Source organism: Varroa destructor, unplaced genomic scaffold (assembly GCF_002443255.2).
Source record: "Varroa destructor unplaced genomic scaffold, Vdes_3.0 BEIS01000003.1, whole genome shotgun sequence".
NCBI lineage: Eukaryota > Metazoa > Arthropoda > Arachnida > Mesostigmata > Varroidae > Varroa > Varroa destructor.
The window spans coordinates 37,858,524-37,874,632 of record NW_019211456.1 but is presented as its reverse complement, the minus strand read 5'-3'; the positions used below and the strand labels follow the sequence as shown (position 1 = coordinate 37,874,632).

General features: G+C 38.4%; 2 protein-coding genes across 7 annotated transcripts; one reads left to right on the top strand and one right to left on the bottom strand.

Annotated features, from left to right (window-relative positions):
• Positions 1-71: 71 nt before the first annotated feature.
• Positions 72-9,352, top strand: LOC111247667 (DNA polymerase eta-like). 6 transcript variants are annotated; one of them, XM_086983659.1, is made up of 11 exons: positions 72-447; positions 2,593-2,821; positions 3,045-3,189; positions 3,619-3,812; positions 5,334-5,461; positions 5,648-5,874; positions 6,138-6,315; positions 6,723-7,035; positions 7,194-7,362; positions 7,594-7,717; positions 9,002-9,352. In XM_086983659.1, the coding sequence occupies exons 2-9, from the start codon at positions 2,644-2,646 to the stop codon at positions 7,283-7,285; spliced, it is 1,455 nt and encodes a 484-aa protein (XP_086839785.1). In that variant the 5' UTR covers positions 72-447; positions 2,593-2,643; the 3' UTR covers positions 7,286-7,362; positions 7,594-7,717; positions 9,002-9,352. The 6 variants fall into 6 exon arrangements, with proteins under 6 accessions (XP_086839785.1, XP_022654630.1, XP_086839784.1 ...); XM_022798895.2 differs by lacking the exon at positions 7,594-7,717 and having other exon boundaries at positions 5,651-5,874; XM_086983658.1 differs by lacking the exon at positions 7,594-7,717.
• Positions 7,821-15,987, bottom strand: KdelR (ER lumen protein-retaining receptor). Its single transcript, XM_022798904.2, has 3 exons — positions 15,591-15,987; positions 10,444-10,650; positions 7,821-10,178 (listed from the first exon to the last, which is right to left on the bottom strand). Exons 1-3 carry the CDS (start codon positions 15,805-15,807, stop codon positions 9,964-9,966), a joined length of 639 nt encoding a protein of 212 aa, XP_022654639.1. The 5' UTR covers positions 15,808-15,987; the 3' UTR covers positions 7,821-9,963.
• Between the last annotated feature and the right edge of the window lie 122 nt (positions 15,988-16,109).

Below are 16,109 nucleotides of genomic sequence, written 5' to 3'. Positions count from 1 at the left end.
TGGCAAAGAAACGCGCCACTGTTTGAATCGTGGCAAAACTGATCTCCTCTGTTTTTCTTTTTCTAGTTCAGCCAGTTGTGAGGCCGATCGGCTTAAAATATTCCGATACGGTGACATGACGAATGAGATTGAATTTATCATTTAAGTTCACGTTCTCGTTGAACTTTTTTTTATGATAGAGTAAATATTTCCATAAACATTAGTTCGTGAGATGTTATTCATGTTGCTTGTTGCATATCGATCGTTAGAAAAACTACGGACGTAGGACATACTAAAAATAATCACATGCGGCTATAAACATTCGAACATGAATGTAGATAAGAAGGCCTTCTGCTGGTGCGAAAAGATTCGATTAAAAAAACATGCGACAATAAAAGGCAACGTTAAAACTAGGTGCGGTATTGAAAAATGCAAAGTGGAAAAGGAAATAAAGTGAAAGGCAACGTGGTAAGTGTTTAATTACAGTACATACAGTAAAACGCATTCGGTAAAACGCTCTTCTTATGAAAGGTAGAATTTATATGGCAATATCTTTTTGCGTCAGCTGTTTCTTGCTACAATCGAAAAATTGATCCAAAAGAATATTTCTTTACGAGTAGTGAAACCCCAGTTCTTGTTAAACTTTGCACATCAATACAACTTCTAAGAAAAAGCAGTGTCTTCTAAGATGATCAGCCAGTGACAATAATATGCATCAGGCAATGCGCTGTTCAAATGTAAGGATTGGCTTGATATCAGTTAAATAATATTGAACTTACGCTGTTTTACGGCAGTCTAGGAGTAAAGCTAAAAAATGTACTGTCATCATAACGCGCATTCATAATATCGGTTGTTGTAGTTTTTTGGCATTTGCAAATGTAACGCTACCTAGACTATGTTTCGAAAATCAATATTATGTTAAACACTTTAGCTTACGAGCTAACAGCGACAGAAAAGGCTAAACCTCTTCGTATCTGTAGGAATTTAGAGCATAAGTATACACTAATATAGCACTTATCTACTAAAGTACACATCTAAAATAGTTCGCGCCAAATAGCTCAGGGTGTTCATAGAAAGAAAAATATTTTATGTATTGCATCTTACATGCCCAGGATATAGGAGATAATGCATCAAGACACTGATGTCCAGACCGAAAGTGTCTGGAACATTGGTAAAATGTTCCATTGATTATTATTTGCAAGTTATTATTTTTATCGATATTCGTATAAAATGTAATAATAACAATAATTATAATATATTCAGTACAAGACAGACAAGTATGATAATATATATAGGGTGTGAAATTTTTCCTAAAAAAATATAATATCCAAGACTTTATGTAGAAACTTGGAAGGTATTCGATTTTGATGTTGTAGATAAAAAACCGATTAATCCCTGCCAAACTTAAGCTGAGCTTTAAGCCGCACGACGCTTTTCGTATACACAATGTTATTATGTATAACGGTTTTCTTCACGGCTGGAAAACGCTGTAATGCACACATTGTAATTTTGCCTTATATATCTCGTTAACTCAGTCTATTTACGTCAGCAACGCAAATTGACGAATACACAAATGGCCTTTTATATATGTATGTATATATATATATGTATATATATCTTAAAGTAAAGCCTAAAGCATTGATTTGAGAGTGCTGTTTACGCAATACTTTCTCTTGGCTGGAAGCAATAGTTATTATATAGGCAACCGGTAAATTTCCTCTAGGCCGTGCATATCTCATACATGTTTTCTCTGTTTTGTTTCTTAAAATATGTCTTTTATTTCCTTTTCATGGAAATCATATGAGGAAGACGTAGTTTTAGGTGTGTCCCATCGGCAACACATTGAGTTTTTTTCAGTTCGTGGCCTACGAGCGTGTAGATTGTCTTGCTCGTCCTTACACTTGCGCAGTTGCCATAAGGTTACTTTTAAAGTTTCACAGGCCGCGTTTTTGGGGAGGGGGAGTCGACGCTCAAAACATCGTGATTTTATCAGGACAGAATACTTTTTCACTATGCTTTGTATAAAAATCGAAACATATGTCACCTAGACCGGCTAGTGTAGGGAAGCGATGATAGAATTAACAACCTGTTTGATAAGAGTTGCTTTAATGTAGGGATTTTAGAGCAAATTGGCTACAGGGAATGTGCTTTAGTTTAGTTCTATAAATCCACTATACGACTATTTTTATTCCGTTATGCTGTTCTTCAACAAAATAAGTATAAATGCAATTTCACTTCAGAGAGACATTGCTCTGAATATCACTGTAATTAAAGTTATCGTTTTATTAATTGAATTTTTATAAAGATTAATTAATTATTATAGTAAATCTCTTCATGTAATGTCTGTGTGCTTAATGATAGCATAAAGTCTGATACGAGAAGCTCCGTTCCGAACTTATCTTTATAACTAATCAAAAGAATATTTCATTAAAAAAAAGCAATTTTTTTTGCTGATTTTACATACTATTTTGACTTTGTGCATTTCTTATTCGAATTGCTTCTTCAAACGATTTTCACAGACCTTATTACTTGGCCTAACGACAGTCCGCTTTATATGATTAGTAAACTAGTCTTGCTTTAACATATGGAATTAAAAGTTAATTATTGATGCAGGTGTCCGCAACCTTAACTTACGATCATCATCATATAAAAAGTTAACAAAAAATGGCTACAAGTTCTACCTCTTCGAGAAGTCACCAGAACTCAGGCCATATAAATGGTCTGCAGGAAATGCTTGGCCGATGCATCGCCCTTATTGACATGGATTGCTTTTACGTACAGGTGGAAGAGAGGCTTCAGCCACAGAATCGGGGCAAACCTGGCGTTGTGGTTCAGTATACTGGTACGTGTGCGGTACACCTTTAACAGCGATAAATTTGCCATTAATGAACGATGTTTGCAATCGATCCGTACGCATTAATATCTAAAAATCTAGGACGAATAAAATCATTGGAAGGGACACACATTATTTGTTAGACGAGATATTTATCGATAAAACAAAACGTCCTTTGACTGGTCCTTATAAATGGCTCGTCGCCGACAGTTACGAGTGTTTACTAATTTAGGTGGGGTGATTGCTGTTAATTATGAGGCTCGAGCAAAAGGAGTAAAACGAGGTATGCGACGAAGTGAGGCTCAAGCGCTGTGTCCCGATCTTATTTTCTACTACGTTCCTGAAGCACGACAAAAGGCTGATCTCTCTCGATACAGGTAACTTCCAAACAAAGACTAGTTCTATTTAATGCACTGCATGAATCTCAATTTATAAACCAGTGTGTTTGAGAATCTTAAATTTCCTCAGCTTCATGATGCAAATTCGAATTCGTTCCCTTCAAAATGACTAGTGAATACATTAACAGCGTTCAAATAGTATATTTCTCCAAAACATTTCTTACATACTGCAATACAAACCTTGTGCAGTACGTTAAAGGCCACACTCATTGTTTGCTGTAGCCGTTTTCGTCACCAATAATGCCAAATACATGAAATCCTTATGAAGCCGGTTTTTACGTACAGATCTAGTTTCTTTTTTTGTAACATTATGATTATTAATTCCACAATAAAGTGCATATAGAGTTGATTACACATAAATGTAGAATTGATCTTAATGTTTAATTATTTGTCGGCCTGAATCGGCAGGTTGGCAGGTAGGGAAGTGCTGAAAGTGTTTTGCTCATTTGGAGCTACTGTGGAATGCGCTTCAATCGATGAAGCGTACATCGACCTAACGGCACTTGTCAATCGGGAAGGAAACAACGAACAACCTGTGTCCTACGGGGCACTCGGAACCGCTTATGTCGAGGGCTACGATACAAATCGGGACTTCCTTTCAAGCAAGTGACGAGCTTTAAATTATCCTGTAATTTTTTCCTTTTAATTGGACTTTCAGTTACATGCAGACAAAGTCATGTAAATCAATTATTTTATCTTAAACATTTTTCTTGTGAGCGTTATATGCTACCTAAAAATGAGATTTATGATAATTCCATGTATATATATAACACAATACTTTAATAAGTCAACAAACGCAAAGCAAGAACGAACGAGCCAAGTGTCACATATACGAAATTTTGTTTTGGACCCAATGCACCCTTCGTTTAACCGATACAGTTTAAAACACATAGGAGGTATGTTCCTCAAGCGTAGATAATAAAAGCTATCCGGTGAAATAACTCATCTGTGACATTAAATTTTTACAGTGCTTCTCGAGAAGCAACTGCAAGTCATTCGCTAGATTTGTCCGGGATAGTCGTTGTCGAACAAAAGAACTGACCGCTGGTAAAACAGGTAGCTACGATTTATTCAAGAAAAACAATATCCTGTCCGAGTCAGTTCAGGCATGACCGGGCACGCTTCACTGTTAGACAGAATTTTTACTTATTGGCGCATCACCCATCAGATCGTAAATCAGTCCCATCACATGATGACTGGCTAATTTGTTATTTTGAAATTAATAGTGGAATAATACAAATACGGCGAACCTTATCGGTGATATTAGTTAAAGTAGGTGTTTCTAGCTTTACGTTCGGTATTTAAACGGTTAGGCGTTGTTTGGGATAGCTAGCTTTTAGCATGAAACGAAATGTGTTCACGCCCTAATTCGAACTAACGAATTCTGTTAACGAATGTCTGCCTACTAACGAGTTATAGATAAGTCAACTTCATGAATAGTTGCAGAATCTGCTAATTTGAAGTGTACTCGTCTGCTCAATGAAATCTACAATTCAAATATTTGGTCGTCGATTAAAACATGTGGAATTACCGTTCAATAGGAAATAGTGATTGATGACAGTAGAAGTACAGCTAGACAGTAGAAGACAGATCAGATCTTGAAGGAAAAAAATAGAAAATTAAGATTTGTAGTTTTAAGTATAACCTCTATGGTTACAATCTGATTGATTTTAACGCGAATATTACCGCTTGATGCCTTCTGGTTGTCTAGGAATTGCCTCTTCTTCTTTGATTTTAAGTTGATTGGGCGCAGTTAGACCTAACAAAAAAGTTAATTTAAGAGAAGTCCTACATTAGTTGCAAACAGCCGTTCTTGAAAAAAAAGTTCTTATAATTTGTGGGAGTAAGCTGGTTGCTGATTACTCTTAACTACAAATCTAAAATACCGCATTGTCAAGAAAAAAAAAGTTGTTCAGTGTAGCTTGCTAATATTCACTTAAATTAATATAGTTGAATTGAGCTCTTTAGACACCAAGGATTGCTTCAATTGTGTAGCTTGAATAGGTCTGAAGACACATTGAAAAAGTTATTAAGCCTGATAAGCCTTTAAAAGCCTGTTTGTTTGACGAAGCATATGCTTAGAGATTGAAGTTCTACCGTCAATTACTACTGTGTTTTTTTAGATATAGACTGGAAGGTACGTGGCGGTGATGCATTTCTAGCACGTGGTGCCGAAATAATGACGCAGATGCGCCGTGAGGTGTTTCTAAAAACCAAGTTCACATGCTCTGCTGGAATCTCACACAACAAGGTACGAAGGCATAGGAAATACCTTTATTTTGTTCGACACTATTGACACTATACAGATGCGTAGATTAGTCTATTCTGAGCACATTACTAGTCCAGTACCAGAAAACCTCTTATAATGGTATACGTGTGGGTCATATACTTGCAACGCTTTTCAGTGGTTAGATTACCTAGTTCTAATTTATTTAAGCAGGTGGTAGCGAAACTGGCCGCAGGACTTCACAAACCCAACCAGCTGACGGTCGTGCCGCACTCGTCAGTGCATAAGCTTTTCGAAACTGTCGCGGTGCACAAAATGCGTGGCTTGGGGGGCAAGTTAGGAGAGCAGGTATCTGAGCATTTGCAGGTACAGACGATGGCGCAGCTTGCAGAAGTATCCGCCGCAAAACTGACATCGATTTTCGGCACAAGGACAGGGTAGCTAGCTATACACTTTTCTTGAAGCTACACAACGCTTAAGTTACACCAATATGTTTTTTTGTCAAGTATTTCCTTGTTGAAATTGCGTAACCATGTGTGTAAAAACTTCAGTTGAAAATTTAACTGAATCTCAAAAGTCCTAAACTATTATGATTGTTGACTTGTTATTTAACATATGGCTTTTTTTGTTTTAAAGCCGTTGTCTAAAACTTTATCGAAATTACTATATTTTAATAATGTAGTTAAATTATCTTCCCCAGAATGTGGCTTTATGAACTGAGCCATGGGGTGGACCACGAAACAGTCGCAGATCGTTTGTTATCGAAGAGCATTGGGTGCGCGAAGAACTTCCCAGGCAAAACCGCCCTCATGACTGTGAAGGACGTCAGCAAATGGGCGAACAGTCTCTGCGAGGAAATGGAAGAACGTCTCAAACTGGTTCTTTTGCTTTTATTTTTTGATAATGTGAAGTGAAAGTTGTTATGTGATATTTATTTGAACGCAGTGTCTGGAATAACCAACGACATGACCTGGAATCGACGTAAACTATAGCATAATATCCAAAATGGTTTTAAGATAAATCTAAGTGCGTTAGGACGAGAAAATACTGTTCCAAAGGCAATATAATTCGCTGAGGTGATACAGTAGTGGCGATGTGATGTGTTATTATTTGCGCCTACGCGTGGTCACCGTGTGTAATATAGTATAGTTAATTTAACCATGAAGATACGGGAACAATTATACACGACAATCAGGTGTGTGATTTGCCCTGTTCAACAGTATAGCGTAACAACAACGTAGCACTTACTCGATTTGAATTTCATATCCTTGTAATTGCTAAACAGGACCAGAAGACCAACCAACGCGTGGCGCGCTTACTCACCGTAAGCAATGGAATTCAGTCGCGCAGTATCCCACTTACGGGAATTACGTTCACTAAAGTATTTCTATACAACTCAGTGATGGCCGGATTATCGAAACTTAACGTGGCACCTCAGGGTAGCGGTGACTGGACTCCGCCTATAAAAATGCTTTCGTTTATCGCAAGTAAATTTGAAGTACTTGATAAATCAGCTAACATTATGAAGTACATAGGCAATACCAAAAAGAGTACAGAGCGCGCAGAAGCGAAATCGTCGACCTCATCTACCATAAAGGGTTTGTATTTTTGTAATGTGCTAAGTATACAAGTTACAACACACTATGTGTTCCCATATATATACATACATATATATATATATATATGTTTCGTATTTGCACAACTTAATCATATTATAATAAACTAAAATAAGTGAAGTCATTCGTGTATTTCGTAGCCCCTCTCGTAGGCTGCCCAACCATGGCGGAACGATTAGCCAATTTGATGGCAAGTAACGAAGATGATATCATGCTTGAAGACACTTTCTAAAGATTAGTATCTTAGCACACACTTCCTACTAACAACAACGGTACGAAGACTTCTGCTGGATTCGTTTGTCTCTATAGGTAAGCGTAATAAAGTAAAGGATGACATACATGTGCTGCACGAAACAATATGCCTAATGTATACATATCGTAGAACGTATAGTAGTCATGTTTCTTGTTGTTGCAATACAGAACTATTTCTGCTGTTTTATTACTGTTTTTTGTTGCTGCAATACAGAACTATTTCTGCTGTTTTATTACTAGTTGGTTCGTCTTAAATAATTCAAGGTTGACTTCGTAAATTTTCGTTAGGCATAATTCCTCCTTGAGAGATCTTTGAATCATCTCTCAGTCGTACGTCAAACAAACATGTCAAGTGATTCTACTATAGATGAGTTCAATTTAGCGCCAAGTTGTGTGCGTTTTCGAAACTAAAGTGAGTGCAAAATTAAGCAATTAATCTGTTTAATTCTAACTTGTTTACATTATTTTTTATTCTCGTTCATTAGCTCAATAATATTAAAAAGTACGCGACCTAATATAAAATAACATCCCATTTTATTATTTGCATAATATTAATAATAATAATTATAATAATAATAATAATATCAAGAAAACATTCGTGTCTCTAATTTTCTCGCTTTCATTGTCGATTCTGGGCGATTACGAATTGATCGGTTCAGAACCTGATTTTCCCTTCTCGTTCTTACCTCCGCATCGTTACTTTCGCCCTATTTGTTTCACACGCATTGACACTTCTCAATCTACCTTTCATTCACACGAGTCTATCCAACACACCGTGATCCCTACACGTTCCACCCGTATCCCTGTTAACGACTACGCATTATGACCAATTCGTGCGGGACGTTGAAACTGCTACCTTACCCACTATTATTGGGGTCGTGTTCAACAATCGAAAAAATGATAAGCATTTTCGTTATTTCATATCATTTTTATGTTCACTATAATGTAGTAGCCCCACTGACTTGTCCCGTTCATATTTAGTACAAGATGCCTTTGAGCCTTCGATCACTGTTCAAAGCCATTCCGTACATCCACACCGCTTGTTCGACCCTATTTAAATCTTTCAAACACTAGTTACGTCGTTGAAGATCCTACGAAATGCTCCGCGGCGGACATGACCTTACACTAACATTCATTCTTCATAAAGTTTTTCGACTTTCCTTATAATATTAATAATAAGTTGATTCGTTAGCCCTTTCCTTTTTTCCGAATTCTTTATATCTACTTAGTAGTACTAGCAGTTCATCAGCCTTTTTGTTTGTTTCTTTCTTGCGATCTCGCTCTCTCTCTTTCTCTCCCTTTATATATATATACCTATCGTTCATTTTTTTTGTTTGAATACAGTTGTTGAAGGTAGCCAAAATAGTTCTGAATGTTCGTTTCTCATAATCATAATTCATCTTCAAGCTTCATTATATAGCTGATATACTCATCGTCACCTTTGTATTAAGCTTATTCTTATTAACTGTCTTCTAGCCTTTTCAATGATTAGCACGTGGCGTCGCCATCGAAATTGCTGTAGTTGAGAGGTCAAGCATGCCCCACAAGGAAAAGAGCGTTCACGCCTTATAGTTCTTTCTAATTCACTAGTCACTTGCAGCCTCAGCATTGATAGCAAAAACACTGGTTATAATTTTCCAAGATTTCTCTTCTTTGTCGTTTTCATTTCTTTCGTTTTCGTTTTTACAACCCCCAGCATCGCCTTCTCCAACGATTTAACCTCGCTGTATAACATTATCATCATCGTGACTCCTTTCACCGGAATTCGCTACTGTTGCTGTCATCACCACGTAATTAGATTCATTAGACCGTTGGCGATCGCCTGCATCTATCTTATGAACTTATCAGGGTTTTTTTTTTGAGTTGGCCGTGCAATCATCTGTTGTTGCGATCGACAACTACTAGCGATATGTCGAGGATAAAAAATAGAAGATACCTCAGTGTATATAAAAGAAGTTAATGAAAACGGACTACCAGTAAATCACTGGTAGTTGATGCTGGTGCTAAGATGCTTTTAAATAAATCTTCAATGAAATACGAAAACATACACCACTGCGTTTTTAATCATTAACATTTTTAAGCGCATCCTTTTTCGTTTTTATCTTCACTAAGCTGATCTCCATCTGTTGCGTCAACGTTAACATTGAGGTCAACCGGTCTAAGTTACCCTAAATCGGAAACCATTATAATAGAGACAGCAAACCCTTGCAGTCTTTCTTAGAAATGGGTTAGCAAACTTATTAGTTCTAGGTTTCGAAGCAGAGCAGCATAGTAAACTAAAGAGAAGAATCGAAATCCAGTAAAACAGAAAATGAAATCATGGTAATTGTCTTACAAGTTAGTCTTTCTTGGTACATTCGTACGCATCTCGACGCGCGAATACGCGTTGCCTGTCCAATAAACTGTTGTCCATTTTCGATCTACCTCAGCGTTTTGCCGCAGTTTTGTGTAATATCTACATAATCGGGCTGCTTAGCAAATAGACCAGTTATGGATATGCCGCCCATAGAAATGATAGCGGGAGCTCACGTATAACAGCGACGCCTATAGAAATGATAGCAGGAGCTCACGTACAACAGGGGTGGGCCTGATACAGTCATCGCAACGGTCTATATGGGTCGAGTATAGGGAAAGCACATATGTCGGATACACGCTTTCCTAGGCCGGCAGTTTAAGCGCTTTACCCTTGATAACTTTCGTGACATACAAATAGAAGAAATCACAATAAAGGACGGTCTGTACAACGCCGGCTACAATGGCGATAAAATCGTAGAAGTTTTCCACATAATAACGATAGATCCAATTGAGAATGTACAACGCTCGGTATGAGCCTAGTGCAAAGAGATAATGCGACGTAATCGTCTCCGCCTCCCCTGAAACGGAATGAAAGAGTATAGAGTATAGTAATAAAAGGATTCAATTATCAATGAATTAAGTAGTATGACGGGAAATATATTACTATAATATGGTCATAGATTCGTGAATACATCTTGACAGACACAGAAAAACATGCAGTTTTCAATACATAATTTTGCACGCGCCTGATGATTAGTCAAGTCCATTCAGTTATTAGTAATATTAATGGATTTTCATTCACATTAGGCTTGCACTGATCTAGTTCCATTGCTAGCAACTCACCTGTTTTTGATACCATAAAGAGTTGCGGCAAAATGGCTACCGCCTCTAAATAAATCGAGAACGTCCATAGAATTTCCATTATAGTGAACTCATGATTGATCAGCAAGGCAAGCACAGCGCAGGGTGCCAACAGGAACTCCACTCGGAATGTGTCGTGATTTCGGTCATAGGTGGCCTTGAACTTCACACACATCAGATACAAGGTGCCTGAAGTATAATGAAGAATTTCAGTAGATAGTTATCTCACTGTATCGGTAAGGATTTTTTACATATAGAACAAAAATTAATCGTTATAATACCACTGTACGAATGTGTTTGCCTGCTAATCTTAGTGACATGTTGTTATCTTGTTTCGAACCCAGGAAGCATCAGAAAGTTGAAGTCTAAACGGCAAGTGGAAGTGAGAAACTAAACTCTCAAATTCAAGTATCATACACACATTTTCCGTTCTCATGGAAGTTAAAGCAGCGACTACCATTTTCTTTCTGTTTAACAAAACAAAAGCCATAAAAATATTAAATAAAAATAAGGTCTCGAATATATGTAATCGCCCTTGTGACAAAACTGTTCTCTAAAACGGCATGTTATTTGATCTCTAATCATGCGCATTACATCTCTTATATTCTTACGAACTTTTACGATCAATATGCTATTAGTTATGTATTTTACCAATTACCAACACTATACAGCACAACACGAAATACCGGGCTTCGAAGCCTGTTTTCACTTACGTTGAAATCCAGTGCATGGTAACTGCTATATCTACAATATCATTTGACCTAAGGACGATGCAAGCTAACAGTGGTTATTGCAGTATTAGAGAACTGTTCATATATTTGCTAGAGCCTTTTGTGAATGATCACGCAGTATTAAGTTGCCCTGACCTAATACCTTGCTCTAGTGGTCTTAGCGCTAGTTTTTAGCACGTAATTTTGAAGCATATAGGGTAAAGCGATGATATGTTGATATGTGTTAGATGTACTCTTTGTTATTGGTTACGCATCGAAATCAACGCTCTGAAACTTTGCGCACGGTATTCGTTACGTTAGTTAACCTAATTCTGTTATCAGTGACTCGCTTGAAAGAATTGACAGCGGTGGGATACCCTGTGCCACCTATCGCCTTCTTTAAGTTACAACGATACTCGAAATCACACGAACTTCAATCTGGAGAATATGAAGGATCAAGCTGACCCGTGATGTGCTCACAGCGTGGCAGCCAAGTCGTACGTCGTCGTCAGGTAACTGCACTGTGTACTGTTGGTTGTCGCCCCATACATCAATCAAATCCTTCAGGAATCCAAAATGTCTTGCAGCATTGACTGCTTTCTTTGCAGGCGATATCTCATTGTAACAAATGCTCCTGATATCCATTGCGTGTATGAATAAGTTTACTCCTTAATCTAGTAGGAAGTACCAATAAAGTCGCTTTCGTTCTTGTTCAACGCCGTTCTCTCTGCAATCTCTCTTTGGTGGGCGGTATAGAATCACTCATGTCTCGTCTGCAAGGACGATGCGCTCCAGGCAAATTTTTTTATCTGGCAGAAATTTGTTGCGGAAATCGTCTAAAGGATACACAACATGTATTCGTCCGTCCTTAGAAACATATCTTTTGCATTTTTTTTCCATTTCCAATCTTTTCATTACGATTCAGTTACACGTGCTTCGAAGAACCCCATATTGAGCCAATAGAGTGTGTTGTCCACCTTCTGCTTTGTTGAAAAGCTTCCATGATCAGCTCGTTCTCCCCATTATAGCCCCGTGGTATAGTAAGCTTCTTTTGGTCTTTAGCTCTCCATTGTTCATGTTCATAGTGATCGCGCTAGTAATACACTTGGTAAAGGCTTGTTTGCCCAGCGTTTTCGCTAGTACTTGATGAATTTCGTCGGCGGTCTCACACTTGAACAGCAGAAATGGAGTTACTGAGAGGTGAGTTTTGTTACTTAATTATCTTAGCCTCTAAATTCATTACCTATGGGTACCTTTTCTTAGGAATCCGAAAAAAACTTACGACCGGAGAAAGTGCCACTACGTTAGGTTAAAGTGGCTTGATTTTTCGAACGGTGGTTGAAAGCTAAATGATTTTTCTTGCTAGCACTACTCTGTCAATGCCAGTATCCCCGCTGAAAGCTTACTCCCCGTCGCGTCGCTTTGGCTCAAATGCTATTTATTAATTCAATATGATTATCAAGCGGATATTCGCCTTTGGTTGCTTTGATGTGTCAAATAGGTAAATTTCTCTTTCTAAGAGCGTTAGGTTAGAATGGCAAGTATTAGGCGGGTACACAAATAATAGGAAAAGGACTCCATCAGATGCTAGCCATCAGCTTGAAGAATTCTTCTCCCTATATATATATATATATATATATATATATATATATCTTTTTTTTTTTTTTTAATGTATTATATCGACAATATACCTTGATTTTGAAAGCTGTGGCTCAAGCTGCATTTAAAAATGAACGACCTACAAAACCATGGAGAAATTAAAGAGCTTAGTTTCTGCCAGCCTCGCTGTTAGGCTGTTTACTAGTCTGTACGGAGTCCCGTTATTCCCATGTGAGTCGTTCTTGTTTTTTAATTGGCAGCTCTCTTTTTTCTCGCCTTCTGGACGTCCCGTTATTCACCACGCAACTGATGCGTGTACACTCAAGACCACCTCGGCTAGTCATGGCGCTAGAACTCGGATGTGGCTGCTACTACTACTACTGCTGCTGCTGCTTCTGCCTAGACCATTGCCAGTCGGAAGCCATAGCCTCTATGGCTATAATAGAAGGTAACATGGGTCAGTCTGGCACATCCTGTCTTGTCGTTCCGTATTCGAGACTACGACCACGAGCTTCTTACCCGAAATGGTAGAACGCTACAAAAAGCCAGATGCTTGCTTGCCTGCCTGTCTGAACCAGTCTGTCGCACGTAACTAGATGCCTACTATCTGCTATTGGAGCTGGTATTAACGGATGCCCTTATTGACGCCAATCGACGTTCTACGCCCTCGGGTTGCCTAGCGGAAAAAAGGTTACAAACGTAACACAACTTTTCTAATAACTTCTGTACAGCTACAGAACATTTTTTTCGCGCTAGAAGTAACACTGGAAAAAAGATATAAATTAAGAAGAACAGAACCTCTCGATAATGCAAACAGAACAGGCAAAAAAGCAGTTCTACAAAAGTATAGCTCAGATGTTCTAAAATACATTTGCGTCAAAAAAATGACGGGGTACTTTTGTATCTATGTGACAGTGCTCTTCATCCAATTACGAACACCTGTAATTAGCAAACGGTAGCACCTCAAAATACGAATCCGCTTAGGACATAATATATATAAGCTAGACGCAGTACAGAAGCGAATTTGAAATAACTTAGGATCTTTCTGCTTGTGCCTCTTGTCCTTTGAATATGTGAGATCTCCGAATAATGACTGAGACACTGCAGATGTTATAAGGATCAATGAAATGCAAACCCTCTTGGAAAAATTATCTATATAAAAAACGCTTTATTAAGCAACACTTTCTTGGAAGGTGATCATTGTTAGGCATCAGTCATTATGATTAGTTATTTGGATAGATATTAGGATTGCGAGAATTTTCCACCCAGCGTGAAAGATTGCCACCAAAAACCGACGGCGAGCTTACTTCTGCCAAATAATGAAATAGAGTCGTTTAGATTTCTTTACGCGATTATGATCCACCTATATCTGGAGTGATAGTTTTATTTTATATAATTTAATACAACCAAGAATCAATATTACATTAAAAATGACTTAAAACATGCGCATGACACTAAATCGTCGTGTCATATTGTAAAATTCTTTCTGTTGACAGTTTCCACTATGCGGGAAATAACACCTTTAATGATAATTATTATTTTGCCTTATTACCTTCAATATGCCCTATCAGCGCCCCTCAATGAACGCCATATGAGATCATTAGCGTTGTATAGGCTTGGCCTTATTTCTCGGGGAATAAACCTGCTAATGCCTTTGCACAATCCCACACACGTCGGAAATATTCTTAACTGCACAAAATTTCATTGCCTAAATAATTAGGTGACTCTGCCGGCCGATGTTCAGCGTTTATTCATCGGTAACTGGTAAAGGCGGCAATCTTCATGTACATGGATTCGTCAGAATAAAAAAATTAAAAGCGAAATAAAAATGCGGCCACAGAGAAGCTCACCTGTGCTAACAGCGACTTCACCATAAATCAATTTAATAATTTCAAATGTATCAATTAAGACGAGATACAATTATAGTTACTAAATTTCATAGCTGGGATATACAGTCCGCGAAAAAATTCGGCTCAGAGAGATGACGAAAAAAAAAATAACAATTAGAACAGCCTTCCTGCGACAGCAAAGCTCATCCAAGCCGGGTCTGTATAGAGGGTCATTGACTCCAAAATATGTTTGCTTTCACAAAACTATCGTTATTACTCAACTAGTGCTAGCACTGATGGGCAAGTTTGACGCACCAGCCAGCGACCCGATCAACCAGCGCGCGCAATCGATTGTCGCTGTTAATAACACGCTGACCATGACATTTCGCAGAACTAATTTCATAAATGTGACACTGAACCACTGTGTCCATGAGGAACAAGAAAGAAAAGCTGCTCGTCGAAGGCTTTTCGACATTTTTCGAGAACAACGTACTGCCATAACGCCAGTTGGTTCAAATAACGCTCAGGCTTCTCAGACCCAGTACGCACGCGGACACACGTCGCTCAAATAAACATGTTTGCAAAATATACTGTTGAAACTGACAACAACCTAGGTTTTTGTACGCTCTGTAGAGGTGTAAGTTAATAAACTGGAAATAAACTGTCACACAGAGGCCATTTACCGACTGTCGCTGCACCAATAGCCCCCCTATTCAGCCCCAGTTAAGACTGGTCAACGACTGGGTAAAACTGGTAACGACCTAGCAGATGATAGGGTAACAGTCTTGCTCTCGCATCTTTTCAAGGCTGGTATTATTGGCCGGCATTGATGCACACTTGGAGATACCAGGAGATACGAGCATACGTAGGCATACACACACACATATATATATATATATATAATCGTCCGACCATTATATATACATACAGTATATTGTTAGTATCTAAACATTCTCCCTGAAACGTTTTCCTCATTGTATTTGCTGCTTACCGAAGGACGCGACGAGGAAGATAACTTTCATGACAGTGTTGTAGATCGAGATAAACGAGGTAAATAGGTCGAGGTATCGGGCCGTGTATACAATACTAAACAGCAGCTGAGATCGGCCCGAGATGCCGGCACACGAGCGAGTTTTCCAAATCTTCAAAAGAAGTATAATGATGGCGAACAGGTGGGAGAGATCCCCCACTAGTCGAAACAGGTTCATGACGAAGCCTGATCTGGATGTAGAAGCTCAGAAAAACACGGTCACACTCGATAAAATCAGCCAATAAAACGCGTTGTACACAACACTATCCGTTACCCGTTGGTCACACCGACACACTGCTACACCGACCGCTTCGAGACTGACGTGGCTAATACGGACAGGACTTTGTTAGCAAGAGCTGCTCCTCTCGCTTTCTCTCTCTCTCTCTCTTTCTCACTTGTGCTACGACACGACAACATAAACAAATACGACGAAAGTACCACGACTAGATGCAGTACCTGGACCGAAAGCACAACAAGCTG

What these genes read in the sequence shown, in the direction of transcription:
- LOC111247667 (XM_086983658.1), top strand. Translation starts at nt 2,644, where the DNA reads ATGGCTACAAGTTCTACCTCTTCGAGAAGTCACCAGAACTCAGGCCAT. An exon ending in GCTGATCTCTCTCGATACAG is followed by an intron (nt 3,190 to 3,618) that starts GTAACTTCCAAA and finishes CTGAATCGGCAG; the next exon opens with GTTGGCAGGTAGGGAAGTGC. An exon ending in GACCTCATCTACCATAAAGG is followed by an intron (nt 7,036 to 7,193) that starts GTTTGTATTTTT and finishes TGTATTTCGTAG; the next exon opens with CCCCTCTCGTAGGCTGCCCA.
- KdelR (XM_022798904.2), bottom strand. Translation starts at nt 15,807, where the DNA reads ATGAACCTGTTTCGACTAGTGGGGGATCTCTCCCACCTGTTCGCCATC. An exon ending in CTTCCTCGTCGCGTCCTTCG is followed by an intron (nt 10,651 to 15,590) that starts GTAAGCAGCAAA and finishes ATTATACTTCAG; the next exon opens with GCACCTTGTATCTGATGTGT. An exon ending in CTTTATGGTATCAAAAACAG is followed by an intron (nt 10,179 to 10,443) that starts GTGAGTTGCTAG and finishes ATTCCGTTTCAG; the next exon opens with GGGAGGCGGAGACGATTACG.